At 48.4% G+C, this 16,960-nt stretch overlaps 1 protein-coding gene across 1 annotated transcript; it reads right to left on the reverse strand.

The window, feature by feature from the left end:
* Nucleotides 1-4,347: 4,347 nt before the first annotated feature.
* LOC8034218 (ubiquitin-conjugating enzyme E2 A) lies at nt 4,348-16,960 on the reverse strand. The gene is made up of 5 exons (XM_002408294.5): nt 16,741-16,960; nt 10,630-10,710; nt 9,808-9,923; nt 8,135-8,223; nt 4,348-5,390 (listed from the first exon to the last, which is right to left on the reverse strand). Exons 1-5 carry the CDS (start codon nt 16,782-16,784, stop codon nt 5,223-5,225), a joined length of 498 nt encoding a protein of 165 aa, XP_002408338.1. The 5' UTR covers nt 16,785-16,960; the 3' UTR covers nt 4,348-5,222.

Consider the following 16,960-nt stretch of genomic DNA (forward strand, 5'->3'; position numbering starts at 1 on the left):
TCGTTTGTCTGCTCCTGCGAGCGGTTCTCTGCCGTTCCGGACTACCCTCGTAGGTACCGTTTCATTCTCGTGGGGTTTATGGACTTCGCCGGTTCAGCGGGGAAGTGCTTTCCCTAGTCTCGAGGTCCGTTGCACCCTCCAAAAAAGGATAGGACAGTTCCAACGGTGGCAATCAGTTCATCGAACGATGTTTCATTAACAGATTGTTCCATCGACAGCTCAGATTAGCTTTATTCTGTGATAAGCTGCAAGGGACTGCCTTGAGATAAGCTGCATAAGCTGCACGAGACGGGCCGGTCAAGTGAGTTAACAATTTTGTAATGAGCCGCCGCAAATGTCGCCGCAAAGCAGCGTGAACGCAGGCATACAGTTAGGGTAACAAGTGCCGAAACGATTGTGCCGACGTAACGCATGTCCATGAAAAGTTGTCCACGAAACGTAATTCCACGGAACAAGTTTCGACGAAATGATAGGGATTCCAGTTCTAACGTGACCAAGACGTCCCCAGGTTATGCGTTGGTTCTTTGAAAGAGTTTCAACCTGGAATCGTTACATGAGAGATGAGAGAAGGGCACTGACGATGTTCTTTTGCATTCAGGGATTTTCCAATTTGGGAAAACTTGCACAGAATTGGGTGCAACGAGTCAAGGGCTATAATTTCGTGAAAACTCTTTTCGTGGACAACTTTTCATGGACGCTCGTTTCGTCGACAGGATAGTTTCATCGACACTTGTTACGTGAATTGCACACTGTAGGGACATTCTCTCGCACGTGCATCACTGCACTGTGTTAACCCCCCCTTCCCCCCGCCTGCGTTCACGCCGCTTCACGGCGACAGTATGCAGCGGCTCATTACAAAAAATGTGGATCCAACTGACCGACTCGTATTCGCCTCTTCGCGGCGACAGTCTCGTGTAGCTTATCACAGAAAAAAGCTTATCTGAGCTGTCAGTGAAACATTGCGAGTCAATGAAACGTCGTTCGATGAACTGATTGCTACCGCAGAGTCAGTGGTCCCAAGGAGAGGACTAAGTGTCCCTTAAACTTTGAGACCTTTGACAAAAGAGGTTATCTCACCTGGTTCATTCAAGACCATGCGTCATTGTATCCCTGGGTCACAAAATGGTTTTAAGTCCTGGACTTGGAGGAGGGTTTCCGTTTATACAACAGTGCAATACAAGCTATGATTCTGTAGGTTTCATGGGAGCTCAACTCAAGTCTTGTAGTACCCCTCTTCCCATGCAGACAATGAACTTTTCTGTGGAATTTGGTGCTCCCAGATGGGAAGAAAAAAATTTTGTATCGGCTACATTGAACACTTAACCGAATTTAGAGAATGTCTAGCAAAAGTACTTTTATTTAGATGTTTTATAGAGTGACCATTAGTGTCAACAATGTAAATATGTAAGGGCGCAAACGACTTAGTTTAAATTGAACATGGCATAAACCCCGAGACTGCAGGCAAAATCAATACAAACACAGAGGTTTTGAGACCTTTTAGTGTTTGTGTCATTTTTACCTACTGTCTCGGGGTTTATGTAATGTAAACATTTCACATTGCCTTAGGTTTTTTCAGGTGTTTGTGTCTGGATGTTTTTTCTTAATTGGGAACTTTGGGAATAGAGCAAAATTAAGCTCCAAATTTTGGAAACTTTATAACAGAACGAAAACACAATTTTTTTTCATTAAAAATAAACAAACAAAAAACACTTTCAGAATTTCACAAAAAAAATATACTCTGAAAACAGAGCCCGATTCATAACCCATGAAATATGCGTTAGTTTTTCTTCTGCACGCGATGGCAGTTTCAACAAATATCAGTGAAAAACAAGCGGCGTTCAACCCAACTCTCAGCCAGAAACTGATCTGGAGCTGCTAATTATATGCTGCCAGTGTTTATTGTACCCACACACTGGGGTTGGCCAAGCACAGGGCACGCACCTAGTTTCGCACATTCGGCCATTGTATCGCAGTGATTGGGCCAGAGCCACTACCCGAACGTATGGCGAGGCATCGATTGTTACGAGCCCAAATCAAATGTTCACGCAGTGCTCGTGTCCACTGTACGAGCCGCATTTAAATGTCATCGCCGCGGGGATGGCGAAGCTTGACGACGAAATCCCGGGGATCACAGCCTTAACGACGCCAGCAATGCGATCCCCGCAACTTCATCCTCAAGTTTGCGGAGGAGAGACCGAATGAAAACGTCGCTTACATCTTTGAAATAGACCCTTTTCGATAGTCCGCCGAGCAACCTTGGCAGTCGCCGTTTGGACGGCAATGGTGGTACCGCGGTGCCAGAGCTCCCGGATGATCAGCTTCAAAATAAAGGCACTTGCTTCCAGCTTCCCCGACGTGGAAGTGCGACGCAAGGCTGTCGTATCACTCGCATTTCAACAGTTTAGAATTGCTTGCCCCTCACAGACCGAATTTCATTCAGCCGTTCTACGACGATCATCCAGATGACGGCCATTTCGATACAAAGCCCCTCCATGCATTTGTCTTGTAAGTAGCGTCAAACGTGCCAGTGCAGAGAGCCTATGTCTTGAGCAGCCATTGGAAGCGAATGGTGGCGCAGTACGAAAGTGGATGGAAGGCACCCATTTGTGGCACGTGTCTTGCACATTTCCACAACAAGTACTTGAAAGGGTGAATTTTATTGAGGGACTTTATTTTGATAGGAACTAGAGCGGCAGTTATAGGTCGTGGAAGTTGCAAACACTTGCGAGGCGAAGGCTGTAGTAACCCAGAATGTGATGGTGGAGGAACTGTGTACACACGTGGGATACTGGACGATGCGAACAGAGCCCTGGCACCAGCTTGCGGCAAGGGACCAAAACACTCGGAACAGCTCAACCGATTGCGACAAAGGACTGCTTTTTTTTTTTTTCCCCTTTCTTTTCTGTTGCTTCTTCTATGGGGAAGGCTGGAGGGTGCTCGTTTCATGAAGCAACGCGCAGCTCTATGTCTGAACACTTGACGTTTTACCCCCCACACCCGGAGGTCCTTGAGCAAGAGGTTCGGCTGGCACCGGTGTCCAATTGATGAACGAGCACCGAGTCATCATTCGGGGAGTTGGCCTGTCAACTTGAGTTACTGGCACCTAACCGGTCATGGTTAGGTTCCGGCCATATAACATATTCAGAGTTAAACCCATCCTTCGCACAGACATTTACAAGGCCATGTGGTGTGCGACTGCACCTATGCAAAAGCTACTGAACAGACGGTGCCCCTGCCGGGAGGTGCACAAACCCAAAACAATCTTGTGCTGCCTCGTTCAGTCACCTCAGTCTTCTTCCATTGTGGACTATGCTATAAGGGGTATTAACTGGACATTGTATTTGAGGGCGATGCTTGGAGCGCATGCTCAGAACGAATCTTGAAGGTGTGGAATGTGTCGTGGAAGGACTGGGGAAGCTCGCTGTCAGCAGCTGCTGGGAAGTCCCGCAGACACCTATGGTGGCCAGTGAATACTCCCTATAAGCATTTACCAGCAATAGAAAAAGCGTTGTGAAGCATTGGTGCACACATAACCTCCAAATAGGCGAGACATACATCGCAGGCAGAGAGTGCAATGTCATGGTTTTGCACCCCGGAGCCGCACGATATCCGAGCAGCCAGCCTAGTTCCAGTCGAAAGCCAAATCTCAAATTTTGGTCGCATAAATCACACTCGCAGAATGCAGGCAAGTGGGTTTGTGGAAGCGGTTTAATAGACAGCATAAATAAAAATTCCCGCAACATGCGTGCAAATGCTGCTGTGGGGGAGGGGCCAAGTTTACAATGTTGGAAAATGTACACGGGGAAGGGAACATCGCACTTGACCGTCCTGCAAACCGTTGCAGTCTCCAAGCCCTCTAAACACTCACGACACTCGTGCCACGTTACAACTCCGGTGTTAAGCAATACTTAAGCATGCACTTCCAAATGTAAATAAAAAAAAAGAATGGACAGTGAACGGTATATGTGGTACAGCAAGCTCTGCTACTTTACAAACTCTCGGAGGGCAGGCCACTTTCTGCTCGCAATTTCATCAGACGGCTCTTTCGATGTGGGCGTTGTAGCGCACCCTATCTTACCTCGAGCCTGCCTACCCTACCGGGACCACAACTGAGCGTCTCCAAGCGACCACGCGCGTGCTCTACCCAGCTCCACGGACCGAGCAAAGCCTTGCCGCAGGTTCCGCATCTGCGAACATCCTTGCATCTCTTCCATCTCCTGGCTGCAGTTAGGCTCTAAGCAAAAAAAAAACGCCACAAACCAGGACGACTCCGCACTGCCGAGGGGCACGCCACCGGGAGCTTCGGGAGACGACGCCACTCATCAAGAACACGCACCACCACGCAGCTACATTTTCGCTCATTCTCGGGCTGCATTTTTTATTGTGCCAGCGTAGAAGTCGACAAATTCTGGATATAAACAATGACGGTAGTATACACACGAGCCGAGGGCTCTCGACCGAAAATAGCGGATGTCTCAACTGCCCAACCAAACTCGAGACTCGGGAACCAAGCGGGGGAGGAAAGCTATGAACAAAGCGACCGGTTTCCTCGCTCTCGTTTTCCCGTCGCACACGGTCGACTCCGCCGCGGCCTAGCTTTTAGATCCCGATTCGTGCCGTGTGCGGACAAACGCCCTTCCCAAACGTGAGGAGGGAACGACTTTGTGGCAAACATTTACGGGGGCAGGGGGGTTAGGAAATGGGACCATACCGGGCACTCCAAATGGGGCTCGCGATAACCGGTGCGGCGCGAGACGGCGACGACCACTTTGGCGCTTGAAGGCCCGGTCCCCGACACGTCCGATGACGCCGCGGACGACGTGGGTACGAACGCGTGACCCTTCCGGGCATCCCCCGAGGTCGCGGAAGCGCTCCGACCGGCAGCCCCGTCGGTACGGCCAGGTCGCGCATCGCCACCTTGCCGTGCCGGCGAGCCTCGCCGGAGGGACCGAGGTGGAACGTGGAAAGGAATCGTGGCGCGAACACTATGCCGGCGCCTTGCTCTTGGGCCTCTCGCTTTGGTAGGTGCACGCGCCTCTCTTGCTAGCGACGTCCCTAACCGACGCCAACGAAAAGCCGGGGGAGGGCGGGGCAGAAAGGGGGAGGGGGAACGGTCCCCGGTCTTTTAATCCGTGCAAGCCAGGACACTCTGGTCGTCCAGTCCTTCTCTCTCTTGGGTGGGGGGAGGGGGGGGAGTGGGGGTGGGGGGCGGGGCCAGGAGGCTAGGAGGCGTCCTTCTTGGCGTCCTTGTCGTCGTCGTCGTTGAAGTTGAGCCAGCTCTGCTCGACGATGGCCGCCACCCGCTTCTCGTACTCCCGCCGGTTCTCCTGGTACAGCTGCGCCGCCAGGCTGTTGGCCGGGCTGTTCGGGTTCGGCTCGTCCAGCAGGGACTGCGCCGCGGCAATACCGTAGAGTTATAGCAACGATCTAGAGGAAAAGGTCACTTGCATTGCAGGCACTTTGGAATGGCGGAGCATAGAAGCGGAGGTCGGTGGTCCCACGGGTAGTCCCGACGGGCCCGGATCACTGGCGACGCTTTAATGTACACGAAGAAGCAGGAACCCATCACTTGGAAGGTTGTTTTTCTAGCTTTATTTTGTACTTGGAAGGTTGTTTTTCTAGCTTTATTTTGTACTTACTCAATAAAAACAACATCGGTGTTGCGCACTATATATAAAAACAATAAGGCCGACAAAGGCTCAAACGACTTCGTGTCGTCGCGGAGAAACGTACACACCTAGCCTATCGTCTGCTATCTCTCTGCGCTCTTCTGCCACTCTCTTTCTTTCTCTCGAAAGCACCGACGTCAAAGCTTGCGCTCGCAGGCTGCCTACCCAAATTTAATTGATCTCACTCCAGGTGTAAGGTTTCATAGCTCGGTGCTCGAAAACCCACCCACGTCGAGCGTCACCCCACCCAACGTCACCTACAAGATGGCATTGGATAGCGCAAAACAAGCCGCGTCGACGACGTAGGAAAAGGTACTTTGCAGTGTCTCGTAAACTTTCTTGGACCCTTCGAGGCAGCGAGTGATGCCCTGGAATCATCACGTCGTCCAACCCTCTATTTGGTGGTTGTGTGGCAAAAGCGACTTATGAAGCACCTAGAGAGAGGAAGTAACGATTCTGAGCTCCTGCAGGCGCCCAAAAATACAAGCTCCCGGCTCCTTCAAGAAAAACTGGAACTGCAGAGCTTGCTGCGTTTCCACAACCCAAACTAAAAAGCCTGCGTCTGCTCGACGACTCACAAAGGCGTTCCATAAAAAAATGATGCCAGGAAGATGATCGCAGCTGCCAAAAAAATGTCGAGTGACGAAGGACGATCAAGTAGAAGATGTCGAGGCTATTTCCGCTTTAGAACCCCCTTCAAAGAGAAGACGTTGGAACGACGGGGGCATTGCACTAGAGTTCCTTGATGCTACCAACGCAAATGGGGTCAATGTGGCGTGGCGACCCACTTTGGGTTCCGCTGCTTTGCAGTGTGTGGATCTAATTCATGGGCGGAAAAGCTGTCCTAGGGTAACGCACTGACCGGAGATGGCAGCCAAAGCCTGACCCAACATGGTGGGTGTCTGAACGCTGAACGCGGCAGAGGAAGCTACTTGTTTGCTCCCATTTGTGGCTTGATTTACTATTGGTTGCCAGGGGGGGCACCACCATGCCAAAGACTGGCTTGATGAGAGCCTGCGGAGGGGAAAAATGAATGCCTTTTGGGTGGTGTCTGGCTGCTTCGTCACTTTGTCTGCTGCGATTGACACCTGCACTCTACACCTCACAGTGATGCATCACCATCTCGTGGATTTCCAGTCAACTGCTACGAAAGGCTCTGTGCCGACAGTCAGATCTTGGAGAAGTCTAAACGGGGGTGTGTGGTAAGGTCGCCGAGTGTGTCGTTCTTATGGCAAATTCAATTAAAAAAACTTACCCTGCAAGTTAATTGACAAGTTATTTGTTGGTCGAAAATTTGCACACCAACACTTTGACTCTTTCCATACCACAGGGAAAAGTGATTTTTGAGAGATGGACAAGCATTTATTTTAAGAACTACTGCCGAGACCGGTTATAACAAAATAGCGCTACAACAAAACAATCACGATTTCTCATTCCCTTTTGCACTTCGTTAACCGAAGTCAATTTTAACGAAATAGAGGATATAGCGAAGTGATTTCCGATTTTCGTTGACTTCGTTATAACCAGTCTCGACAGTAGACGGCACAACGTGTTCCTGCACGCCAAATTCAAATTTTGGCAGTGTGTGGAATCCAACGGTCACATCACATATCACATACGGAAAGAGAAGGGGATCTAAACTGGTTCTTGAGGTAATCCTTTTGTAACACAAACTCCATATATGCACGCTAAGCATCCTGGAAAAACCAAAATTGCAAATGTGCACGGCCTTTCCCATAAAACCAATCCTACAAACGTCATAACAATGTAGTTTTTCCTTGGATAAAGGGGCATGTCATGACGTTCGGTCACATTTTTAATAGGGAAAAAGACCATGCGCAATTGTAACTTCATAGCAAGTAAACAGTGGCATATACCCAAAAGGAGTTGTGCCACCTTAGCTTAGGAGCCACAAACATACATGCGAGATTAGCTGTGAAGACAGGTTAAAAAAAAAATAATTTCCCTTCAAATGACACAGCATGCAATTAGCGCAGCTAGCTACAGAAGCAATGTACAACTTCAATGCAAGGTTTGATGTAATATGAAAACAACCCATTTGTCAAACCCACGCTTCAAGATAACTATAGCTATAACGCCGATAGATCAACAGTGTCTTCAATAATCTAACATGAACTTATAATCGAGACAATTTAGCAAGTGTGAGAGGCTAAGGCAAATAGTGCCGAAAATCACTTCCCCCCCCCCACGCTTGTCGGTTTCCCCCCACCGCTGGATTGCATTGCCCAGCGAAATGCCTACAAGCAGGTGCTTCTTGAGAGCACACCTCAAGGTGCAGCAGAGGGAGAGCTTTCTCAAGCTCAGATAGCAGAGAGTAAGAAGACATTAAATTGCTTCGCTTCATGCGTGAGCAAAGCCAAACAATGGTCACACCGTAGGAGCGCATGCCCGGCTCCATCTCGTAGCTTCTGCTAGGCTTACACTGAGACATAGGAGCCACCCACCTGAATGGATGTGAGGATGGCAGACACATCGTATGTGGGGCTCCACCGGTTCTGAAGAATGTCCAAGCAGATGCTGCCGTCCGCATACACTGGAACACCAGGGGTTCTCTTCTAACACTTTTCACCAAAGCGGGAGGAGTACCCAATGCAACCAAAAGACCCTTCCTCCCCCACATCAAGTGGGACTCGCCGACTCAAACAAACAAAAGGGGACGCCAAGTTTGCACCCTTTTGTTGTCCCCTTGACCTTCACGCACACGCCTGAAAAGGCAACTCCAATCAATATTTTTTTAATTTTGGATTACGACTGTTTTTACCTAAGGCAGTGTTCGTATATTAAGAGGTATAATTTTCTTTTTTTTTTTAATATTGTGTATAGTTTTTTAAATATCACGGCTCAACTTTTGGTTTCGGGCGTCTACGGCAAAGCCGAAACTGTCTGCTAGAGGGATGGCAACACTGATCATCAACCGTACGGCCGCTACGAGACGTCACACTGGCGACACGGTATGCGGGACAACCGATCAACCGCAGCTCCACCACGACGTGACGTCACCAGGGTGCTGCACCAGTGTTCCTGGACTAAAAGCTAACCTGCCTGCCGCCCACTAAAGAGCAGCTACCAAAAAACACCGGGCAAGCGCCCACTCAAACTTTGGAGATAATTGTAAAAAAATGGCGGATGGGCACTTTCCCGGTCATCAATTTTAGATATAAATGTACTGTGCGTATTTTCTCAGATCTTAGAGATTTGGGAATGGGCGGTTAATGTGGAATCAGTGGATGCGCGGTATTCTACGGTAGTCGCATCTTTAAAATCGGTTTTATGGAGTATGTGGCTTCGTTTTGACGCAATATTTCGGCTGGGATCATATTTCGTGCCGCCAAAGCGATGCCAGTTGTTTATTTCGGTTTCGTTTTTGATCCAAGTTGCCCTCAAAAGGGAATCAATTTTCTGATTAGAAAAAGCTGCGAGATTTCAGATGCAGAAGCCTTAAAAATAATGCCCCTCGACTGGTTCCAGGCTACCGAGGACGACGGCTTTGATACACCACATACTGCAGAGAGGTTCGACGCACACCCCGCGGCAATTGCTGCACGTTTATTCCGAAGGACGCCACTTCGCACTCAATCCTGTTAAATTAAAGTGAGATAACCCAATTTGCGAAGTGTCAAAAGAGCTTCAGCTTCCCTTTTATTTCGTCTTTGTAACATCCATAGAGTTACTATAACAACCTAGAGGGAAAGGGCCGCTTCAGACCAGGGGGCCACAGGCGCGGACATGGGCGGTCCCACTGCTGACGCTCTAACATACACAATGAAGCAGGAAAACATCACTTGCAATGTCTGTACTTATTGTTTGTCTAGCTTTATTTCGTACTTAGCGAAAAACACAGGCGTAGTGCGTCGTATGAAAAGAAATAACCTATCGTCTGCCTTCTTTCTCGGCTCTTCTGTCACTCCCTTTCTTGTTCTCTCTCCCAAGACCACCCGCTCTGCACCCATCTTTACCTCCTGGTAACGCCCGACGAAAAAGCGGGTTTTCTCGCAAATAAATATGTTGCACGCTTCGCCGTTGCGAAGCGTGCAACCTATTTATTAATAAATATGTTACACGCTTTGCCGTCGGAATCTTGCCGAGCCCGTAGATCCTCCCTTCACGGGCGACTCACCGTTGGGATGGAACATTTTGGAGACGAAGCGGACCGTGGGCGGCTTGTTCGGGTACTCCTCGGTGAACTCCAGCGTCAGCTTGAAGGTGCCGTCCTCAAAGGGCGTGTCGTGGGGGCTGCGCACACAGACACCGCAAGCTGCTCACCACGGGCCCAACCCAACGGCAGTGCCGATGCCATCCAAAGCGCGACAAAGGGGCAACGAGCGCGTGCTGGGGCGGAGCTTCCGGTGCATTCTTAACCCGCCTTTGATTACCGAGAACTATAGCCACCTACGGAACAGAAAGGCGTCTCTCTCGGACGTTCGTGGAAGTGATTAAAATCCTCACCAAGACGTAGGACGCCAACTTGTGAGACCAATGCTCCGAATATTACCGACACTGACCAGAGTTCTCAATTAAATAGCTCTGCCGTTTTTTTTTTACGTGTGGCAGCAAATATAAAAAACAATGAAAGCAATGTCTTCTTGAGGTGCCACTTTCTGATGGCATGTATGCTCTCCTGTTTAGGAGACCTCTGTCTTGGTAAGCTCCTCAAGAAGTCCAATACGATAAATGTGTCACAGGTTGGAGGCATGTGAGAATCAATTAACTTTTTGCCCATAAAAAGTGCCTCTATTGTAAAAAAAAAAAAAAATATATATATTCTTCACGGGCGCAGCGGTGTTAGCGAGACCGAAATTTGCGTTCGGTGTGCGGCAACAAAGAAACCCGGCACTCAAAGGGTTAATGCGAGGTGCCAAGGGAAAGGGCTGTCGGCAATGCACAAATTGGACGGAGGGTCAACAATGCACCCAGCACACGAGAGGGCCACCACGCTCACCCGAATATGACGGCGTTCCAGATCATGATGTTGTTGTCCGTCGGCGCACCACTCACTCCCGCTGGCGGGTCCTCTTGTAACCTGCGGGGCACGTAGGGACGTCTAGAGCCAAACTTTGCGCCAACAACTGCCGCGGGCTGGACAACCAACCTCTCGTAGGTTCAAGATGTCAATGAAGAGTTAAAGCCCCTTACTGTAAGGGTATTTGAACATTAAGGGACCAAACGACAACGTGAACCGGGAAAAACCCTGCAACCAGCTGAAGGGACATAACTAGAGTTCAGTGTTTTCAGAAAAAAAAAAAAGAACACCCGCTGGTAAAATTTTGGTTAATTTGGATTTCTCCGACAAGCTCAGGATATTGATGTACCCCTCCCCCCCGCCCCCCCCCCCCCCCCCCCCCAAAACAAAAAATTATTTTACAATTAAGTTTGATCAGCGCACAGTGTCAATGTTCCTACGAAAATGCCACCTCAGTTATCTTTCAAATCTCGGACCATTGACAGAAGGGATCTTACTGCTGATCTCGTAAAGGTTTATTCAGGACAACAGGTCTTTGTACTTTAGGGTCACAACAAAAGCAGCTGTTTTGGTCTACAGTTTGGTAGGGTTCTGTTTTTGTAACAGTGAAAGCTATGAACCATAGATTGCATAAAATGGGGAAGTGGGGGAGGGAAGGCGGGTGGCAGTTGAAGCTTCTCTTGTACATCCTTTATCACTCCACCTCAAGCGGCTGCTGGGTGGGTTGATTGATGCAATAGGATAGGATGAATATAAGCTTCCCAGCGACTACCTCCAGGAGCTTATTGATTTTAAGGTAACAATGTTTATCAAAGGAACACTTGCGTGCAATTTTTGTCGTGGGACAAATTGGTATCGCGCCAACACGATGGCACCAACGCCCAATCCAGCTGAAAAAATATTAATGAATACAGTCGTGCGCTTTTTTGTTTTAAATCTAACTCGCATTTACATTTGGATATTTTTTTTATATAAGAAACACTACAAAATTGAACTTCGAATTTAGGAAAATTGGGAATCAAACTCCGATAAACTCCAATTGGCAAAAAATAAACACGGAAAAATGCCCTCAGAGTTTGACGAAAAATAAACTCCGAAGACACAGAATCCTAGATATAACTTAGATGCAAATTTGATTAAGTTTCTTCAACAGGTGTACACAGAAAAGAAGGTACTTATAACATGGGAAACATGAACTACACAATTAGCAGCAATAAAGAGAGGGCTCAGACAGGGCTGCCCACCGTCACCCCTGCTCTCTATAATATACCCAAGTGAAATGGAAAAGAAATTAGAGCAGAGCAATTTAGGTTCTGATGCGAGTTATATGGAAGGAGGGAGAAACATAATACAGGTAATACCAGAACCAATGTATGAGGACGACATAGTACTCATGGCAAATAATTAGGATACAATACAGGAACTACCTGGAATATGTGGAGAAGAAGGGGACACCAGGGGCATGAGTTTTAGTAGTGACAAGTCTGGAGTAATGGTGTTGAACGACGAAAGGAGGGAACCCCTAAGGATACGAGACATTGTAATAGACCATGTAGGAAAATAAATAATATCTGGGAGTCTGATTCAATGAGGGAAGGAAAAGTCTAGAGGAACACGAGGACCATATAATTAGAAAAGGGAAAAGAAATTCATCTGTTATGAAACTCAAGGCACTATGGAACTATAATAGATATGAGGTAATCAAGAGTATATGGAAACGAGTGATGGTGCCAGGACTGCCTTTTGGCAATGGGGTACTGTGCATCAAATCAGACCTTCAATCAGGATTAGAAATTCGAAAAAGGAGCGTGGGCAGATTGTGATGGCGAACATCTTCGTGCTGCCATCACATGAAACGTCAGTGCTTGGAGGAATCGATAAATAACTTCACTGTCTTGAAATATGCAAGAAGATCCACATAATTGTAAGGTAAGCATGAGTGATCAATGTATTGCGTGCACAGTGCCAAAGATGCATACAATGGCCAAGGAATGATTTCAGTACGGTGATGCTCCCTAGCAATATTGGTGTGACTGGTTGGAACAACCCTTTCGAAGCTTTGAAGGTTTGAAAGGCCCAAAATGGCGACCGCTATGGCAACCGAGGCCGATCAGCCAATCACCTTGAAAGATTTTGTCGTCTGTATGTTGGTATTTATTTGTGTCCGACTAGCAGGCAGGAAATGCAATGGCGCTACTTGGCCAGTATTCAGCGACTTTAGGTGGTGCAAGCTATTGCCCATTATAAAGGGTACAGTCATTAGCATCCATCCATTCATCCACTCTAAATGTGTAGCATTTATAGATTCTCTGTGATGTCGTGTGACGTTACATGGCACGACAGTGTCACCCGACTAAGATCAGAACACCTGACAAAAAGCTTCCTGATGGAAGCTCTTAGTTCGGTGTCCTTGGCACAAATTTCTCGTAACAAAGTTCAAACTTTACAATGTCACGTGACATGCATCACGCTGATGAGATCATGTGAACACTATCATCATGGTATTCACGTGATGACAGTGAACTCTACAAGGATCCAATGATGTCATTAGCTTGACGTCATCATCGAGGCTACACATTTAAAATTCAAGCCAGCACAAGTGATTTGCCTTGGATAGACTCTAACACAAGTCCCTGGGTGAGTTCAGAAAAAGGCATTCCATACAGATCGAAAGCGAACCGAACTGCCTCATTTTGTAGTCTCTGATTTTGTTTGGTGTTCACCCGCACGTATAAAATATAACTATGCACCACTCATGCAATGGCAGGCATACGAGCACGCTTGTCCTAATTAATATGCACTGCACCGTTTGGTAATCTAACTCAGGATTGAGCTGGATTTTGTCATTAACATACCAGATATCTTCACATCGAATACGGTCCCAAGGAGAAAGACACATCTTAGTATCTCGTCGGGACTACCCCTCTTGAACTCGTGCGTTGCCAGAAACTGGCTGCCATACGACTCCTGGTGAGCTGTCACCTCTTTGGCCGTGCAGTCCTGGCACTCTGACCCTCCCGAGTTGAACAGAGATATAATTTACTGCTACCAGAAAAAGGAGAGATGCAAGAACCCAACATGGGCTCCCAAAGACTCTTTTAGGGCCCGTTCACACATACCATGGGGTGCTAAGCCAGTGACTTGTCCATGTCACGAAAAATGTGCCGATTGCACAAATCAATTCGAAGCCTATGCTTGTTTTTGCCTAGAAGCCTTACGGAGCACTTCTCTTGCTTCCCTTTCTCGAAGCACTCGCTCAATAAATCAGGTTTTTCCCCCATCTATTTTTGACACTTCAGAGTCACCTCGCCTTCTGCTGCTCTCAACCACGCAACTACAAATTATTATATTTTATATTTGCAGTTGGAAGGCTCCGATTTTCAGTTCCCGACACACACCAATCTCGATAGTGACAACTGATGTGTGTGGTTGTTGTCTTACTGCTCTTCAGCAAACAGACTTTAATACTTGTCTCACCACAAATCTATAGCCCGTCTAAGCAATTCGAAAGAGGGCTGCATACAATAATGAACATTAATTGCGCATCAGCGCCAAGCACCGACGTAAAGCCAACGCTAGGCAGAAATGCAGCGATGAGAGGTCAAACCATTCACCGTGGAACGCAGGTGATGATCCCAGCCTGTCTTTCTTCCGCAGTATCAACTGTTGGCGATGGGGTTTTGGCTGTTCGGGACTAAACCGCATTCAGAGTTTTCTACTCCCTCGGTATTTCGTGCCTTGGAATACGATTCACCCAGGCATTTTGTTGCGAACTCAATGCTAAAGTGCCGTTCAGCAAGGGGCCTCGCCAAATCTGTGGTCCACGTGTCAACACATCTTGCACAAGTGCCAGGACCTGTAGTAGCGATTCCCAGGAAGACTATGACAACTACACAAGCTGATCTACCACATGCGATGCACACACTGCAGCCTTTGAGCGAGCTCAACACGAGGTCAGATCGGAGAGCGACCAGGTTCACAACCACGGGTCCCCTCTCGACAGACAAGTCGAGAGGGAACCCGTGGAAGGAACAGGGTTCCAGAACTATCGCCATGAGGTTCGATGCCCTACAAATCCTTAAAGGGACACTGACACCCCCCCCAAAAAAGTGTTCTACTTTTTTGCCATGCGATCAGCTATGGTGTCAGAAGACTACCCAATCAATATTTTGTTAGTGTCACATATATTTTCAATAAAGTAAAAAAAAAAAACGCAACTGCTCAAAAGAAGAGATATAGAAGGGGAGAAAGATACCGGAAGTCACGTGGCTGGGCAACTTTTTTAGAGCGCAGCTGTTAGGCGCTCGTTTCCAGTTTGAGAAGCGTTAGCGTAACTGCACGGTGCATTATGGGAAACGTCCCATAATGCACTGCAATGACGCGCGCGTTGCATTATGGGATGTTTCCCATAATGCACCGCACGGGAGGGAGGAGGGGGAGGAAGAGGGCGAGGAGCACGGGAGATGAGGAGGGAGGAGAGGGTATAGATGAGGCGGAGGGCAAACAGTCCCCTTCGTACCCTCCCCTCCTCCTCAACAGGGAGTTGAAAACGTCTCATTTTTTCTATCAACAAATTTGCAGCTTTTTAGAAGCCACACAAAATGGGTATCATATTTTTTTTCCATTTCTAGTATTGAGTGTATGTCTTGATGACCCACAACTTTGATTATCTTTGGTGGTTGTGTCTAAACCATAGAAAATGGCACGTGACCACGGAGAAGAGAGTGAGCGTAACTCAAACCGGCCAGGCAACGGTTTTCGGGCGGAAAGGAAACAAATTTCGAGCCGCAAATTGTCTTCCAGGTAGTTGTGCTCTCATATGTCATGTATGAATAAAAACCTAGGTGAGCAGAAATACCCTGCCGGTGTCCCTTTATAGCCTGTTCAAGACAATAAAACACACAATAAGGAAAAAAAATATATTATAGCACAGGATTTTAAGTTTTGAAGAGAACCAAGTACTCGTGACAAACGACTCTGCGACTTCTGTAGAAGACACTGTCTCAGTCCAGGGGGGCAAAGAGCACGTCCCAAGGCAGGATTATCTACACAGGATCCTGCCGTTGGAGGTACGGTGCCACCACCAATTAGTCCCCAAGAAAAAGAGAACCCTTTTTGATTATGCAGTGGTGACAGTTGACCAGCTCACGCAACTTTTTGGACACCGCGTAGTCTTCAAGCTTTCCGTAAAAGCCGACTTCTACCGACGGCCAGAGCAGGCCACGGCGTTCGCGAGGCCGCCTCAGAACCGCAGTCACACGCCGATGAGTCAGAGTGGACGACTAGCTTTTGCGCGACCGAAGCCGACGTCGGGACTTCTCGGAGGCGCTTTGAGCGGGATCGATCGAGGAACTAGGGGTACGGGGAAGAAGTTTTGAGGGCGTCACGACCAGACGCTCGCGCAGCCACGGCGGCCAAGGGCCCAGCTTCTAATTTAGGAGTTTCGCGCAACAGTGCCGTTGGCCGGACGCGTATTTCGCTGAACGCTTGCCAAATCACCCGACTACGCAGTTTCGGGGAATCCGTCGTCGTCGGCAGGCCCCCCCACGTTAAGATTGCCGTCCAGCCGTGCGAACGCGCACGGCCGATGCGTTGTTATTTCTCGAATCGGTTCGACGCTTCCAAGGTCAAGCAAGCACTGGTGGTGGGGGGGCTCTCCTAGGCCTACACGCCAGGCCAAAGGGGGGGGGGGGACTGCTGACGCAATACGAACAGCTGATTCACCGTCGCCCTGGCCCTTTCGGCCCGGCCCGTTCACGTCTCCGATAAACGCTTTCGAAACACCGTCGCAAACACCTCGCTAGGGTCTGAGCCCAGCGACAAGGGACGGAAAAGTCAAAACAAGCAAAGACGGGGGGGACACGGTAGTCTTACGAGGCGTCCTAGCACCGATTGAGGCTGACCCGAATCGCTACGCTTTTGGGGGCACCTGTGAGGTTAGACGGTGAGTTTCTGGGCATCGTTGAGGGTGCGTCGAGTCCGCCGTTTTACGCCTCAAAGTCGGACTCGAAGTGTTAGAAAAGTGAGTGGCGAAAGAGGAGGGCGCTTGACCGAGGAGCAAGACTTGGCGTCGAAATTAGGGCGACTTACCTTTTAAAGTCCCGCATGAGTCTTCGCCTAGCTGGTGTAGACATATTAAAATTCCTAATTAAGTTACTTTTTAAAGGGGAAAATTGTTTAGCATCTAGATATGTCCCGAGGAAAAAACCTTGTTATTCCACAGAACAGCTGCGTGACGTCTTCATCCGGGAACCCAGAGAAATGACGCCACAGTGACGTCAACGTCGATTGTATGGCTGCGCCACCTGGA

The sequence above is a fragment of the Ixodes scapularis genome, unplaced genomic scaffold (genome assembly GCF_016920785.2).
Source record: "Ixodes scapularis isolate PalLabHiFi unplaced genomic scaffold, ASM1692078v2 PGA_scaffold13__105_contigs__length_92229423, whole genome shotgun sequence".
Lineage (NCBI taxonomy): Eukaryota > Metazoa > Arthropoda > Arachnida > Ixodida > Ixodidae > Ixodes > Ixodes scapularis.